We start from the raw sequence: 15,995 nt of genomic DNA, 5'->3' as shown, positions 1-15,995 counted from the left end.
GGAGTTCATCCATGGTTGTCTTCCATTTTGCAAGTTTAGTTTAGTTTACTCAACTGTATTGAGAGTGGTTTTTATTTCCCTCAAAGGGACTTGAAAATAGAATAAGGCATGGATGGAAAGTAGAATTTGCATATCCATTGTTAATCAGAAAGAAAGCACAGATGAATTTGGGCGGGGAAAGATTGTTGTTGCCCAATGCCCATACCATATGCTCCTATGCAGAAACCAGTAAGTTAAATGTGTTGGTTATGTGTAGAAAATGTTAAGTCATTCATGGTGCTGGTGTGGTCTGGACTTAGAATCGTTGTGCAGGAAGGTTAGTACCCCGTCAAGTTTTTTACTTCCCAAAGTCATAGACTCTGGAAAAGTATTGCCAGTGGATAGAGCACATTGCCTATAGTCAATATGAAACATTTGTGTAGATAAGTGGAAGGCTGGGTCGAATTCCATTTTTGCCAATTTCCTGATTAGAGATGTCACTTTAGAAACTTTTCAAGGACGGTTGGGTTGATGCCCGTGGTTAAATTGTCAATCAACTACTTGCGATGTCTCTGTGTGTGTTTTTTTCTGTTCCGACTCACTTACAGGTGGTTGAATGGGCAAAGAAGGCTTAGACAGGATGGATTAGGTAAACACTCGAGAAAAATGCAGTTCCATGCCATTAATAACTTTAACCCGCAAAGCGGAAGGTTGGCATGTTTAACCTAGGAGAGACAATGCATAATCCAAATGCGATAGTGGATTTGGACTAAAGACAGCATTTAGTTTTGTACAAATATATAGTATTCTTTATTTGAAAGTGCTGTGTTGTCATTTGTAAGACTACTTATGCTTGCAATGCCTCCACCAACACAAGCAGTGTCTATTTGTCTGGGCACTTGGTAGGAAGTGGAGCCCCGCATAGCAATGGATTCCCATCATAAATGGAGGAATCATTGAACTTTGGGAGGAGAGGGATCCTTCCAGAAAAGTTGTTGTATGACAGGTTTAATCGAGTCAAAGAAGCCAGAGATGTCAAGCTTTGCGGGATTGCCCCTGAAAGATGGTTGTGTGACAGATCAAGCGACTCCAGCAGTCGCAAGTTTCCAATTTTCTCAGCAACGTTCTTGCTCAGGAAATTACTCGACAAATTCAAGATGCGCAGTGCTGAAAGGCTTGTGATCTCATCAGGGATTTCTCCTGTAAGGTAATTCCCTGAAAGGTCAATGCTGTTCACATTTGCCTCAACGCTGCTATATTCGGGATCTCTTCCTCTTGTTACCACCTTTATTAGCCCTTCAAATACCTCGCTGCTCTTACCATGGACTAGTGCGGTCAGATTGCCAATACACTGGGGTATGGGCCCTGAAATTTTGTTGTGGGAAAGATCTAATATGTGAAAATTTTGAAGGTTACAGAACTGGTCAGGTATCGGTCCACTGATAAAGTTTGACCTGAGACAAAGCATGAAAAAGGAAGATAATTTTTCCACCCACCAAGGTAGACTTCCCGAAAATTTATTCCCTCCAAGGTCCATGCTTGTCAAACCGGAGCAATTTTGCAACGAAGATGGGATCTCCCCTTCCAGGTTGTTGTTACTTAACAGCAACACACTTAGAGAAGATAGGAAACCAAAGGAACTTGGGATGTTTCCAGTCAAACTATTACTTGATATATCAATGCCCCATAACGTTAATGATCGATACCAACAGTTGGGGAGTTCTCCAGAAAACTTGTTGTTTCTAAGGGACAAAATTTGCAGCCCCTCTAAGTCACACATGGATGATGGGATTCTACCACTCAGATTATTCCTAGAAACGTATAATTTCTGCAGCCGTGGCATCAAGACCCCAATATTTTCAGGTATTGGCCCTGAAAATGAATTTTCTTGAAGGAATACATCGGTTGCATTAGTAGACCAAGGCGGGAGAGGACCGTCAAAGTAATTAGAACTCAGATCAACGACGTTTAAATATGGAAATTGTAACTGGGGCGGCAACTTCCCCCTGATTTGGTTTTGGGATAGAACCAAATAAGTGACTTGAACAGACACTTCTGAAAACCATTTCCCCGGTATGGAGTCAGATATTCCAACATTTTTTAAGATGACAGAGTTAAGTTCATTTTGAACTTGAAGCCATACTGGAAATGAGGGGCCTACCATGCAGTTTTCAAGTTGGATAGACTTAAGTTTGAAAGGAGGAAACCACTTGTAGGACACACTGAAAGCCAAGGAAATTGTAGGGTCTGTGCTGAGACGAACATGCTGTAATCTTCTGAGATTCATTAGATGGGCTTCTTTCAATATACCCTTCCAAGAATTTGCGACAAGGTTCATACCAACTAGCTGTGAGAGTTGCCCAAAGCTTTCAGGAATTGTACCATTCATCATATTATATGACAGGTCTAATTTTCTCAGCGCTGACAAGCTTCCAATAGATGATGGAATTGAGCCCCAGAAAGAGTTGCCAGAGAGGAATAGGTGTTGTAACTGTTTAAGCAATCCTAACGACTCGGGCAGTTCCCCAGTCAATGTGTTAGAACTTAGATCAAGTGACTGTAACTTATTGTTTGGGTTGCTTGAGAAACCACCAAAAAGTTCATGAATCTCACCATGGAAATTGTTTGCAGAAAGATCTAGAATCTGCAGTGTGCTAAGATTTCCAAATAATCCAGGAATTTGACCCTCGAGGTTCAAATTATCAGATAAATCAAGGACTTGGAGATTTTTCATGTTTGCAAATTCAGCGGGAATTGAACCGCTGAAAAAGTCCCATGTCAGATACAGTTCTGTGAGATCGGTGAGATTGAACAACCATCGGGGAACAACAGAATTAAAAGAATTCTCTGACAAATCAAGAACTGAAAGCGAGGTGAAGTTAATGGATGGTAATGACAATGGGAGACCTTTAAGTTCACACCAGTGCAAGCGTAAGTCTACCAAGGAAGGGAGCATATTAAATATTTGCAGCCAATTCTCACCTATGCTATCGAGTTTGGCAAATCCAAGGTTTAGATAGTTTAAAGAAGAGAGAGCTGAAAGCCATTGCAGACTCCCTGAACGTAATTTCCTGAGGCGTGTACTGCTGTACGAGTCTGCATAGAGGTCCAGATACTGCAAGCTTGTCAAATTCCCTAGACGAGGAGGAATCTCTCCAGCAAATGAAGCAAAAGAGAGATTGAGATATCTCAAATTTCGGAGATGGCCAAAGAAGTCGGGAATTTCAAGTCCTTCAAAATCATTCAGGCTAAGGTCCAGATAAGTCAGATATTCCAAGTGGAGCAAAGAATGGTTGATCTTACCTCCCAAACAGGAGCGTTTATATGCTGTTGGATCACCTGCTCCACCATTGATCAACTGATATGGATTTCTAAGGTCGAGCTTGGTGACACGTCCTGTTTGGTCGTGGCATTTGACGCCTTTCCATGTACAACAATCTTGGCCCACCCAGGAAGAGAGCCTGCCGGAAGGGTCGGTGAGACCTTCTCTGAGGCCAACTAGTGCTCTTCTTTCTGCGTCTGTGCATTTGACATCAGCCGAGCAGACGACAAGTTGTGAATTTGATTTGACGAGAAAGAAAAAGAGCAAATATGAAACAAGGAGACGATGAATTGAGTTGAAATCAGCCATTACCACCAAGGCTTCATTGGATCAGCTGCCTGCCTGTGCCAGCAAATTTATGTTGAGTTGTGCACTTGGCACAGTGTCAGATATGGTGTTGGCTAGAGTTTGCTATTTGTCCAGTATTATATATGTGGTGCCATGTCCACTTGCTAAGTGGTGTGGATTGTGGAAGTCAATCAGATTCGGACATGCTAGTCCATTTACAGTGGCTAGAGCTTGCATATCAATTACATGCTAATTATCCAATTCCACTTTGGTATAATAAGTATGCTTAAATTACTATGAGCTCAAACACCGAATTTTCGAGAATGTATTGATATGCATTATTTAAGATATAACATATTGATATGTATTATTTTTTTATTAATATTACGTATTACGTATATGCAGGCACGATTGGTATTAACATTTAGGACCGAAACCATATTAGAAGGGGCCCTTTGCTGGGAAAAAGAAAGGCCCAGCACTTTGGAGAGTGAGGAACCTCGTGTTTGGACTTTGGAGTTCAGGTTCAGAGTGGAAACATCATCGTCATCTTCATCTTTATCTTTGGACATTGATAAACTAGTCTAGAGGTTTCGGCCTATCAGTTTAATCGTTTGTTTTGTATAAACAAAGTTCCAACTGATTTTATATATATATATATATATATATATGAAAAATAAAGCATATTTTAATACTTTTTTTGAACAGTTTTTATATTTAATTAACATAAAATAAAATAATATTCTCAAACCAAGTTGGGGTTTAAAATTCTAAATTTGATTTGAATCCAACATAACTATAATATGTATCCTAGAAGGTAAAAGAGATATTTAATGGATATTCAAATTGCAATTTCATTAGTATTTAAAAATGGAAAAAGAAAGTAAATAAATTATGAAAGTCAGTCAACTTTTGGCGGGTCAATTGTGAATTATGATATAAGCTTATTTTCCATATTATTATCCATCTAGAAATAATTGTCAAGAAAAGAGAAATTGATCTCTTCTCGGTTGAAATGGAAAAAAGAGGGCAATATAGGCACGTTTGAGGGATGAATAAGACGCTTCAGTCCAATCAAAGTTTCTTCCAAACAGATGCTTTAACCCAACTGTCTATCTCATAACATATTTGCTTTAATGCTTTTTAAGTCTTTGCACCTTTAAGCACTCCAACTTGCCTTGCAAGCTCGGCCACTAGTTTCCCACATTGACTCCATCCCTGGACAGAGACTTTGAACAGGTCTTGCTGATACGGCCAAAGCCAGTCGTTGCTAATATTGAAGTTTCCTTTGAGTTCCATGATCAAAATAATTAAATTGAAGCAGGCTTGTTACTTGTCCGGTCATGATGTCAATTAATTACTGGGTCTAGGTCTAGGTCTAGGTCTTAGATTTGTTTTAGAGCAAAAGGTTTGCCCCTGTTGCAAGGGTACGAAGTCTCATTTACTACATACGTAGCTTCTAACTAAGCAAGCCCTGATTTGATTTCAACTTTCAAGTTGATAAAATCAAATCGAACAGAACTTTTAAAGGAGAGAGTGAATGAGTTCCCAATTCTCAGGACAATCAAAACCAGAATAAGCGCTTGCTAAGGTGAACGAACTCAACTACCTTAGTCCCAGTTTCTGCTTAATTAAAATGGAAAAGGTCGTTTTCCCTTAAGATTTAAGTAATCCAATCAAAAGAAACAAACACAGTACGTTACATCAGGATGAGAGAAACCTTAGAAAAATAAAATAAAATAAAGGTAAAAGAAAATTATATTTGGGGAGATGATGTTGCTTTTGCTTAGTAGTTGAGATGTAGCAGCAGCAATGAAAATATGGTAGTTCTGCTGACTTTGTCCACCACCTTCCATCCTTTCTTTCTCTCTGTCGTTTCCTTTACGTCACAGTTAGATTGAGAAAGTTAGGCCATCAGGAAAAGTAGACTCTCTTCCCAGTCCCTATGAATAATAATATTGTATCTATAGCTTTGATTTAATATAAAACTACCATGTATGTATCACAGCGACTTTCTCTCTTCTCTCACGTCTCACCAGTCACTACCCGGGCTGTAGACCCTTGCCAAGAGTCGTCTTCTGAACACGCCTATACTCAATATATCTTTCCCTTCCCCTTTCGTCTCTCCTGTTTCTTTGTCTCTGAAGAAACAAAGAGAATAATTTAAATTACAAGCACAAGTCCAGGGTGTGGAGTCGTTCCTGAAGATGATGACATGCTTATGCATGGTTCGATATTTCAAGAAACTTAGTGCTCTGTTCTTAGCATTCATCCTCGTACTGAGCAGAGTGTCTGCAAGGTTTGTTGTGGAGAAGAATAACATCAGAGTGCTATCTCCGTTGAGTCTGCGAGCAAAGCATGACGGTGCGACAGGTAACTTTGGAATACCAGACTACGGAGGGTTCATTATTGGCTCAGTGGTTTATCCGGACAAAGGGGCTAATGGCTGTGAACCCTTTGATGGCGTGACCTTCAAGTCCAAGCTTCCTCGCCCCACCGTTCTCCTCCTCGATCGTGGAGGTATTACTCCATTCATTCCTCTTCAACGATATTGTCAAAAACCCTGTTTATAGATTTTTCCTTTTTATTTTTTATTTTTTAATTTTGTTGATGCTAAATTCGTTTAATTTGACTTGTTTCATAAGAATTTGAATCATAAGTACCTCTTACTCTTACAATTGCTATTGTACTATTGTTTGGACATTCAAGTATCTTTCTTTTTACCATGTTCTATTGTAATTCTTTCTGGGACTCCCTCTTTTTCTAACTCTTCTGATTTCCATGATTGATTGGTCATGAAATAAGGAATCGTTTCCAAGAACAGGTGGGTGCCGCTTGTGTATATTTTTTTCAACGGATTGGAGTTTTTTTATTCTCTTCCTCCTTGATGAATAGCATGTGCCTACGCATTCGATATATGCAGTTTTGTATTTTGTTTTCAACGGCTTGGAGTCCTTTTTCATTTTTGGCCCCTTGATGAACAGCATGTGAATAGGCATCAGTATAAGTAGTTTTATTAAGGGGTAGGGATTTGTTTTGGTTCTCCTTGCTTGATTTTTTCTTTTCTAATTTACAAATAGAGCCTTCTAGATCAATCTTATCATCAAATCATTCTTGCTTTCTTGTCTTGCACTTGTAGAGTGTTACTTTGCCTTGAAGGTATGGCATGGCCAACAAGCTGGTGCTGCAGCAGTATTGGTGGCTGATAGCATAGATGAACCTCTAATAACAATGGATTCTCCAGAGGAAAGCAGTGATGCAAATGAGTATGTGGAGAAGATTGGAATTCCATCAGCTTTGATAGAAAAGTCTTTTGGTGACAGCCTGAAGGGCGCCCTGAAGAAGGCTGAAGATGTTGTGGTAAAATTGGACTGGAGGGAGTCAGTGCCCCATCCTGACCAGAGAGTTGAATATGAGCTTTGGACGAATAGCAATGATGAGTGTGGGACTCGTTGTGATGAGCAGATGAATTTTGTAAAGAATTTCAAGGGCCACGCGCAGATACTTGAAAAAGGGGGTTACACTTTGTTCACACCACATTACATAACTTGGTTTTGTCCTCCGGCTTTTGTTTTTAGCAGTCAATGCAAGTCTCAGTGCATAAACCATGGAAGATATTGTGCTCCTGACCCAGAACAAGATTTTGGAGAGGGATATCAAGGAAAGGATGTGGTGTTTGAGAACTTGAGACAGCTCTGTGTGCACAGAGTTGCCAATGAGAGCAAGAGGTCTTGGATTTGGTGGGATTACGTGACAGATTTCCATGTCAGGTGCTCCATGAAGGAGAAGAGATATAGCAAAGAATGTGCTGAGGATGTCATGCGCTCACTTGGTAAGTGCTTCCTTCTTTTTTTTTGGGGATTTTTTTTTATCATATCTTCTTTCATTCTTGCTTGATTGGCTTCATATGCTTAACCAGATTTACCAATTGAGAAAATTAAAAAGTGCATGGGTGATCCTGAAGCCGATGTTGAGAATGAAGTCCTGAAAACTGAGCAAGAACTTCAGGTCATACACTTAATTTCTTGTCCATATTAAATTACAGAGTTAAGATTTTAAGATTAATGCTCTTATCTTAAATTAAGCAAAATATTAACTTACTTTTGCTACAATGCGTGTGGAACTATAGGTTGGCCGAGGTTCTCGTGGTGATGTTACCATTTTGCCAACATTGGTTATCAACAATGCTCAATATCGAGGTTTGTTATATAGCATGTTGGAGATTTATATTGCAAAGTTCCATATCATTTTCCCCCACCTTGCTACTAGCTTTATCCTTGCTCTCAGCAATCAATCAAAGAAATCCATTTTCATCTAACAATTTCCTAAAAATGCTTTCAGAGTAAATTTCTATTGAATCACTTAAATGATGCTGAAGTTCTTGGTTTGCTTGCTATGAAGGAAAATTGGACAGAACTGCTGTGCTTAAGGCCATCTGTGCTGGATTCAAGGAGACCACAGAACCTTCAGTTTGTTTAAGTGCAGGTAGATTGAGCCTGCTTATAGTCCTGGGTACAGTACCTTCACATTCAGGAAAGATCTTTTGTATCTCTTATTTAACATTGGCTTCATGTTATTTCGACAGATCTTGAAACCAATGAGTGCCTTGAAAGAAATGGTGGTTGTTGGCATGATAAACAAGCTAACATAACTGCATGCAAGGTAAGACAGAAATTGTACACAATAATGTTATGTTGCAACTGAACAGTGAGACTTTAACTCCATTAAAAGGGATACTTTTACTAATAAAAGGAATGCTGAATTTGTATAGGACACATTCAGGGGAAGAGTGTGCGAGTGCCCCACTGTGAAGGGCGTGCAGTATAGAGGAGATGGATACGTATCTTGTGAAGGTGCAACTTCCCCCTACCGTTAAATGAGATTTTTGTTTAATGAATTTGGACAATTATAGATGATGGTTCTGTTGTGGTTTGGACAAGGGTGGGAATTGGGGTATCTATCTGATGCCTCAATGTTCTGCATTCAGCTTGCATATTTTGGCTTTTCAAATTTTTTAGTTAACCTTTTGAAGTTATTGGTCCTCAATCACATGATTACCTATAGATACTTCTAGAAGAATGAATTATCCAGTTTACTGGCGATGTGACAGATGAAATTTGCTGTTATGGTTGCAAGTTTATGTTACTAGCAGTCCTTTCCGTTTCTTTCTTCATTGTTTATCCCCTTTGGCTGTGAGTTGGGGGTTTGAAGAACGGAATTCTATTCAACTTGCATGAAATTTTAAACTTCTACACAGTGGAAATTTGCTATCTTATCCATCCAAATGGCTACTTACTTTTTCTCATCTATTTACAGCTTTTGGACCTGCGAGATGTACAATTAACAACGGAGGTTGCTGGTCTGAAACAAAAAATGGGTTGACTTTCTCAGCCTGCTCAGTTCAGTGATTTATTCCTTATTTTGTGCTTTCTCCAATGATTTTCTGTTATTCTGTAATGTTTTTTGTAGTTTGACCAAACTTGCTCCTTTGCATAATGCAGGAAAACCAGTTAAAAGGTTGTCAGTGTCCACAAGGCTTCCGAGGGGATGGTCATAATTGTGAAGGTGCTTTGTTCTTCCAGTTTTTACAACTTAAAAGACATTTTATGTCTATTCTTATTCTTAACCCCTCAGGTGTTTAATTTTAAATTCCATCAGAATTTCTTCATCTCCATCTACTGCTTTTGCTTTAGATATCAATGAATGCAAGGAACGAAGTGCTTGCAAGTGTGATGGTTGCTCCTGTAAAAACACTTGGGGTTCATATGAGTGCAAGTGTAAAGGTGACCTTCTGTACATAAGGGAGCAAGATGCTTGCATTGGTAAGACGATGAATTCAAGTTATGACTCTGTATGGCAGAGAATTCCTGTGGCATTCATTTACCCTAGTAAATTAATTTCGCTTACATGTACTTGCAGTTATTTTCTGCATCATTTCCATTTTCAATGCTTTTGATACAGAGTTTTGCCATCTTTTTGGGGAAGAAATGCTGAGTTCATGGTTAATTACAGATAAAAGTGCAATAGTGTTTTCCCCTGCAAACATAGAAGTTCTGATCTGAAATTGTTCATCCTCCTTACAGAGAGAAATGGATCACGCTTTGGGTGGTTCCTCACCTTCTTGGTCCTGGCAGCTGTGGCGGGCATTGGTTTAGTTGGCTATATATTCTACAAATATAGGCTCCGGGTAAATCTAAACTACACATGTTGGTTTCTTATTTTCTATCTTTGATTGATATACATATCTCATTTCTATTCTACCTGCAGTCTTACATGGACTCAGAGATCATGGCAATCATGTCTCAATACATGCCGCTTGACGGTCAACATAACAATGAAGTTCCTAGTGAGGCGCAACATTTGCGACAAGGCTCCGCAGCATAAATGGTTACTAAACCTCGGTTGCTATTTGAGCTAGCAGGCCCCCGTTAGTCATCATGTTCTGTTGCAGATGGAGGTTAAAAGCAGTCAGTACTACGCTTTGTGCTGGTGATCATAGCTATACGCACAGCGCACGCTTGTTTTACAGCTATAGATACAGAAATTTTACTTGACAGATAACAGAGCCCTCTTTTTTATTTTTTACTTTTTTTTCCCCCGCTTTGTAGTTTGTAGATAAAATAGTTGACATGTAAACACGGGTTGAATATCATGTGATGACTCATGATCTGTATTCTATACAAGCAAAAAAAGTAAAAGAATAAGAGAAAAGGGTTGTTGTAAAATTCAACCAGTTCCACGATTTCCAATCATTACGAAAGATTGCTGTTGTTGCAGCTTGTAAGCAGGTCTGAAGTTCCCATTTTGTTATTGCCCCTTGAAACCATGAACTGTGCACAGTTCAGTAACTAAGTTTGTTTTGTACTTCTTCCTCCTGTGGAGCAGGGAGGCTAAATGGCGAATGTAGACTTCAGACTCTGACATCCTCCCATATTACAGTTTCCGACCGAGGGCAAAAAATTCTATAATTTACAATCCTGTTGCTTCGGTTGACTGTCGAACTCAAGACCTCCCGCTTTAAGAGTGAGAAAATGTTTCAGGAACCTAATCCTGCAATAGCAGCTTACCAAATAAGACACGCTTGGAACGCAACCATCACCAAGAAACATGAAGACTTTGAAACCGCTGCAGTTTCAGTTCCTTCTCCCTGCCTTAGCAGCTTCGAAAACCCAACCATCTAAACAACAAATTTTCTCATCTTCCTTTTCGACTATACCAAATCTAACTGATACTTATCTAAACACAAGACCCAAAAATTTTCCAACACTAAGCCAAGAACAAGTCTCCAAAATCAACCTCCTAATTCCACGTCTCTGCCTCTGTAACCACCTGACAACCGCAATCCAGCTAACCACCACCGCGCTACTCACTAACGCTGCCCCGAATCCCAAGTCCCTCTCTGTTTCCATTCTCATCCACTCCCTCACTCTCCAGCCTGACTTGAAACTATCCATGTCACTCTTGACTCGCCTCAACCGCATCCCACAAGCTCACCCACATCTAACGCCCGTCTCCACCATGCTCATTGCTTCTTATCTCAAAAAGGGTAGGCATAAAGATGCCTTAAAAGTATACAACTGGATGCGGAGGCCTGGCTCTCCTTGTATGGTAGATAAGGCTGCCTATGGGATTTTGGTTGGTGGGTTCTGTGCTGGCGGCGTTGTTCTTGAGGGCTTGATGGTTTTGAGGGATATGTTAAAGGTCCATCTGTTGCCAGGGGAAGGCCTCAGAAAAAAGGTGGTTAGGAGTTTGCTGAGAGAGGCTAGAGTTAGGGAGGCAAAGGCATTTGAAGAGTTTTTGCCTTGTGTTGCATGTGTTGAAGCTCTCAACAAGGTGTTGGATTTGCTGGATCACCTCATCGGAAATTGGACACAATAGTACCAGGTATGCTTTCATCCTGTCATATACCCTTTCTAGCCTTTTCGCCTTTCGCCTTTGCAGATTTAATGAAGTTATCATTTTGGAAGCTTGGAGTGATGTAGGTTTGGACAAATGGATAGCTACTTCTGGCCTGGCTCGTCCTGTTTTTTTACCAAGTTGCCAAAGCTTGCGTTCTCTTATAGAAGGGCCAACTGATATGCCGGCGGAACAGAAAGTGTTTATGCTGGGGACCTTATGGAGCGTATATGTGGGCCTTTCTACAACAAAAATATACTCTCAAACTTTTCAAGCTGCATCAAATGCATTATTGAACAGATCTAATAGCTTTTTCCTTCAACCATTTTTTCCACATGTACAAACCTTGGAGCCTTAATATATTGTGGAAAGTACTGAGTTGATACATTCTATTGTTCAGTTATACAACAAATGTCGGAATGGAGAAAATATGGTTAATAAGTACTGTTTAGATAGTATAGCAGTCTTAAGAAATATTACACTTGAGAGCAAAGTCATTTTGGGATCATTTTCACCAATAATCCCCACAGGAACATCTTCCATTCCTGAAATGATGGAACCTCCTCACGTCTCTTAGGATAATTTCCCTATCTGTTATCCTTGAGATGTACTTAGTAGCCTCATGACAATCATTGCAAACTCTGAGGTTCTTTGCTACTCTAATTGTGGTACCAGGAGGGTAGTTGAGAAGACCATAAGCTATTGCCAGTTTCTCACTATGCCCACAAAGCAAAGTTTCTTTCTCCTCCTCATCAACATTATGAAGTACACAAGAAGTATCAGGCACATACCCCTCCTTTCTCATCTTCTCCGAGAGGGTTTCAAGGAATTTATGTAGTTGTCCACTTTGTGCGTGTGATGCATCGCCAGCTAAAAACTTATGAACCTCATCACCAAACTCAATCCAGCTACACCCTGGTTCTTTTCTTACCCCCATTTCCTTCATCTTCTTCCGAACATCATTTGCCTTGTCCCACAGTTGAGCTGATGAGTATATATTGGAGAGTAGAACATAGTGGCTTGCGACATCAGGTTCTAGGTAGAAGAGATTTCTCGCTGCGATTTCCCCAATTTCAACATTTTGGTGAATTCGACAAGAACCAAGCAAACTACTCCAAGCACCAGCCTTGTCAAATTGAGGGGGCATGGTGTTGATCAATTGATATGATTCCTCAACTTTACCAGCTCGGCCAAGCAAATCCACAATGCAAGCATAGTGATCTGGTGTAGGTTCGATCCTGTACTCATCCTTCATTCTATAAAACAAGTTTAGGCCTTCACTTACCATCCCTGAGTGACTACATGCTGCAAATATAGCAATAAAAGTAACTTCATTAGGCTTGACTTCCTTAACCTTAGATGCTTCTGCCACCATACAGTTGAACAACTCCAGGGCTTCTGCTCCCTTGCCATGCATGCCATAAGCCATAATAATGACATTCCAGGTGATTACATTTCTGAGGGGAATGATATCAAAAACTTTTCTAGAAAAATTCAAGCAGCCACATTTTGCATACATGTCTACCAATGCACTTCCAACCCCAACATCTGATGCCAACATGTTTCTAATGGCATATGCGTGGATCTCTTTTCCCTTTGCCAGTGCAGACAAGGTGGCACAACCAGGAAGGACAGTCATAAGGGTTATAGAATTAGGTTTAAGAGGAATTCTTTTCTCATCCTCGTAATAATCTGCACTCTTCTCTTGTTCAACTCTTTGCATCTCATGTAGCAGAAGAAGTGCATTATCATGATGTCCACAAATAACATAACCAGTTATCATTGTGTTCCAAGACACAATATCTCTGACTTCCATGTTGTCAAATATAGTTTTGGAAATTTGTATCTTCCCCATTCTACAGTACATATCCAGAAGTGCATTTTGCACATAGTGGTCACTTGCCAAACCTCTTTTCACTACGTACCCATGAATTCCTTGTTTGTGAACAAATGCTTCACTGCGCATGCATGCAGGCACAATGCTGGCCATGGTGGTGGCATTGGGACAGAGCCCAGCAACTGCTTCCATTTCAATGAAGAGTATCAAGGCGTCCTCATCATGCTCATTTTGTGAATATCCAGTGATCAGAGCGTTCCAAAGACCAGTTTTTTTATCTATGACACAATCAAAAACTTGACTACCACTTTGAACCTTTCTGCAATTGCAATACATATCAACCAAAGCACTGCCAACAAAAGAATTGTCGATCAAAATATCATGTCTCAAGGCATACGCATGAAGTTGTTTCCCAATGTCTAACAGTTCCAAGTGTGAGCAAGCGGGAAGCACGCTTGCAATTGTGACACCGTCAGGTTTGAGACCTTCAAGAACCATGCGGTGTAATAACAGTAATGCTTCTGTAAACTTATCATTTTGAGATAAGGAGCTCAACATGGTGTTCCATGAAACTAAATCACGCTCCTTAAACAACTCAAACAACACCTTAGTATCGTTGAGATGTCCTAGTTTGGAATACATAGTCATCAAAGCATTATAAGTAAAGGTCTTTGCGTCGCCTATTTTTAAACTGTATGCATGAAGCTGCTTTCCAAGCCGTAAGCCGTCACGGCAGGGCAAATTTGAACAAGCATGCGCGATGCTCACCAGCGTAAATGAGCTAGGCTCCACATTATCCAGCAGCATTAACCTAAAGGCCTCTAATGCAGCCTCCCAGTCCTGAAGCCGACAGAATGCAGAAATGAATGAGTTCCAAGAAACGGTATCTCTCTGGTGAATTCTGTCAAACACCTTGTACACATCCGAAATGTACCCACATTTACCATAGAAATTGACCAGGGTATTGGCCACGGTGACGGAGGACGTTCCAAAGCCGTAACCAAATTTGAGAACTTGAGCATGAATCTGTTTTCCCAAGGCCAAGTCGTGAAGAGCCGTGACGGCCTTGAGGACAGCGGGGAAAGCGAAGTGATCAGGTGGGACACCGGAGGAAGACATGCTGACATAGGTTAAAATGGCTTGGTGGAACTGGTTGGATCGGGTATTTGATCTCAGAGATTCGGTCCATGAGCCCTGAGACAGAGAGCGGGTCTTAGCGGGGATGGGTTGGTGGGTTTGGATGGACGGGATTGGAGTTGGAGGAGGAGCAATAGCAGACAAAGAGAGGACAGGGCTGGGAGAGGACATTTGGTAGTTATTACCGTTGCTGTTGACCCTTTGACAGTTCACAGAAAGGAGTTGGTTAAATGGATAGTTGAAAGAAATCGGGGAGGGCGTGGGGCCACTTTAGGTTCAGGGTGATCCACTCTTCCAATCCAAGGACCAACCAAGGTGCAAAGATCCAAATCGTTAGCTTTGGCATTATGGAAAGGGAATTCATGTTACTTGGCTCTTTGTCTTCGGCTGGAGGCCAGAGTCTGGTGTAAAAGACTCGAACAAAAGAAACAAGATGCAGAAGAAAACAGACAAGAGTCCTTGCACGGGAACTGAACATTATCTTTTCTGTTTTTCCTCTGAAGGGCAACAACAGCATTTCATTGAAGAGCTGGCAAGGGGGTTGCCAGAAAAAATGCATAGAGGGTAGAAAAATATGCCTTCTGCTGCTAATCCCCGTTACAAAGAGACCTAACTAATGGGCTACACAATTCAGCCAGGAAACAAAGTCCCCTGTTACAAATGGCAACACAGAAAGTATTCACGCCCACCTGTGCATGCAGAAATAAAAATAGATAAAAAACACAGAAGAGTGGCCACAACGGATTTGCTATAAACTCCCCAAAATGAATATCCATCTTCCATACTAAAAACTTACGGAAAAGGTAGGAATGAACTGGAAACCATGGTATGTCATTACCATCAAGTCACTGGCAGGCGAAGCCTTAAAGTACTGAAGACAATTTACCCGGAACTGAACAGTATCTTTGTCTAAATTGCGGAGAGAAGAAGAAGAAGATATGGAGAAGATTTCATCGTCAACCGAAGCTGCTGCTGCTAAGATATCATCAATCTTTATGTACTCAATAAAATCATGCCATTTTCTCAACTCTATGAATCAAATTTTTTCTGTATTTTGGGGATAATTCACCATTTTCTCACTATCCGTGTGATTTCTTTCAACTTCAGTTAAACCTGGTTTCTCTCAAAAACTTAAAGAGTGGAAGCAAAACTTCCAAACACATTGTAAGAAAACTTGAAGAATCTTTTAAAATAAACAGTCCAGCTATCTTGACTGGGACTGTTCACTGGCCCCAACAATTTGTCAATCTGTTCGATTTGTTCTTTGTGGCTGACCTGTTAAGCGAGGATAATTTCTAATCTTACATTCGCTGGATGACGGGCACACAGGATTTCGATGGGATCAGCAAATTACTGAGGGGCAGGGAAAAATATGGTCAAATTGGAAGATCCTATTTTTGTCCTGCAGATAGTCTCCTCTGCTTCTGTTGCAGCAACTTGAATGCCGAGTGCTGAACATTATCTTCAATTTCTCTAGTCTAAGAAAAAGGTGGAAGTCTTGGGGACTCACCGAGTCAATGTCAATGTCAGCGTCAA

General features: G+C 40.5%; 4 protein-coding genes across 4 annotated transcripts; 2 read left to right on the top strand and 2 right to left on the bottom strand.

Moving 5' to 3' along the window:
• Nucleotides 1–145: 145 nt before the first annotated feature.
• LOC110428657 (disease resistance family protein / LRR family protein) lies at nt 146–3,817 on the bottom strand. Its single transcript, XM_021444547.2, has one exon. It carries the CDS (start codon nt 3,608–3,610, stop codon nt 863–865), a length of 2,748 nt encoding a protein of 915 aa, XP_021300222.1. The 5' UTR covers nt 3,611–3,817; the 3' UTR covers nt 146–862.
• A 1,648-nt stretch (nt 3,818–5,465) lies between these two features.
• On the top strand, nt 5,466–10,322 carry LOC110428661 (vacuolar-sorting receptor 6-like). Its single transcript, XM_021444550.2, has 12 exons — nt 5,466–6,109; nt 6,729–7,421; nt 7,509–7,597; nt 7,719–7,788; nt 7,991–8,074; nt 8,175–8,251; nt 8,361–8,442; nt 8,906–8,988; nt 9,091–9,154; nt 9,283–9,411; nt 9,673–9,776; nt 9,857–10,322. Exons 1-12 carry the CDS (start codon nt 5,797–5,799, stop codon nt 9,971–9,973), a joined length of 1,905 nt encoding a protein of 634 aa, XP_021300225.1. The 5' UTR covers nt 5,466–5,796; the 3' UTR covers nt 9,974–10,322.
• Nucleotides 10,323–10,512: 190 nt separating this feature from the next.
• Nucleotides 10,513–11,695, top strand: LOC110428669 (uncharacterized). Its single transcript, XM_021444565.2, has 2 exons — nt 10,513–11,473; nt 11,557–11,695. The coding sequence occupies exon 1, from the start codon at nt 10,697–10,699 to the stop codon at nt 11,465–11,467; it is 771 nt and encodes a 256-aa protein (XP_021300240.1). The 5' UTR covers nt 10,513–10,696; the 3' UTR covers nt 11,468–11,473; nt 11,557–11,695.
• Nucleotides 11,696–11,855: 160 nt separating this feature from the next.
• OTP84 (Tetratricopeptide repeat (TPR)-like superfamily protein) lies at nt 11,856–15,910 on the bottom strand. The gene has a single exon (XM_021444548.2). The coding sequence runs from the start codon at nt 14,628–14,630 to the stop codon at nt 11,997–11,999; it is 2,634 nt and encodes an 877-aa protein (XP_021300223.1). The 5' UTR covers nt 14,631–15,910; the 3' UTR covers nt 11,856–11,996.
• Nucleotides 15,911–15,995: the final 85 nt, after the last annotated feature.

This window comes from Theobroma umbraticum, unplaced genomic scaffold, assembly GCF_002168275.2.
Source record: "Theobroma umbraticum cultivar Fairchild unplaced genomic scaffold, ASM216827v3 scaffold_1682.0, whole genome shotgun sequence".
Taxonomy (NCBI): Eukaryota; Viridiplantae; Streptophyta; class Magnoliopsida; order Malvales; family Malvaceae; genus Theobroma; species Theobroma umbraticum.
The sequence above is the reverse complement of the archived record's forward strand: the minus strand, read 5'-3'. Positions and strand labels throughout refer to the sequence as shown.

Coding starts and splice junctions, on each gene's coding strand:
- LOC110428657 (XM_021444547.2), bottom strand. CDS start 3,610: ATGGCTGATTTCAACTCAATTCATCGTCTCCTTGTTTCATATTTGCTC.
- LOC110428661 (XM_021444550.2), top strand. CDS start 5,797: ATGATGACATGCTTATGCATGGTTCGATATTTCAAGAAACTTAGTGCT. Junction 6,110..6,728: donor TCTCCTCCTCGATCGTGGAG/GTATTACTCCAT, acceptor TTGCACTTGTAG/AGTGTTACTTTGCCTTGAAG. Junction 9,777..9,856: donor TCTACAAATATAGGCTCCGG/GTAAATCTAAAC, acceptor TTCTACCTGCAG/TCTTACATGGACTCAGAGAT.
- LOC110428669 (XM_021444565.2), top strand. CDS start 10,697: ATGAAGACTTTGAAACCGCTGCAGTTTCAGTTCCTTCTCCCTGCCTTA.
- OTP84 (XM_021444548.2), bottom strand. CDS start 14,630: ATGTCCTCTCCCAGCCCTGTCCTCTCTTTGTCTGCTATTGCTCCTCCT.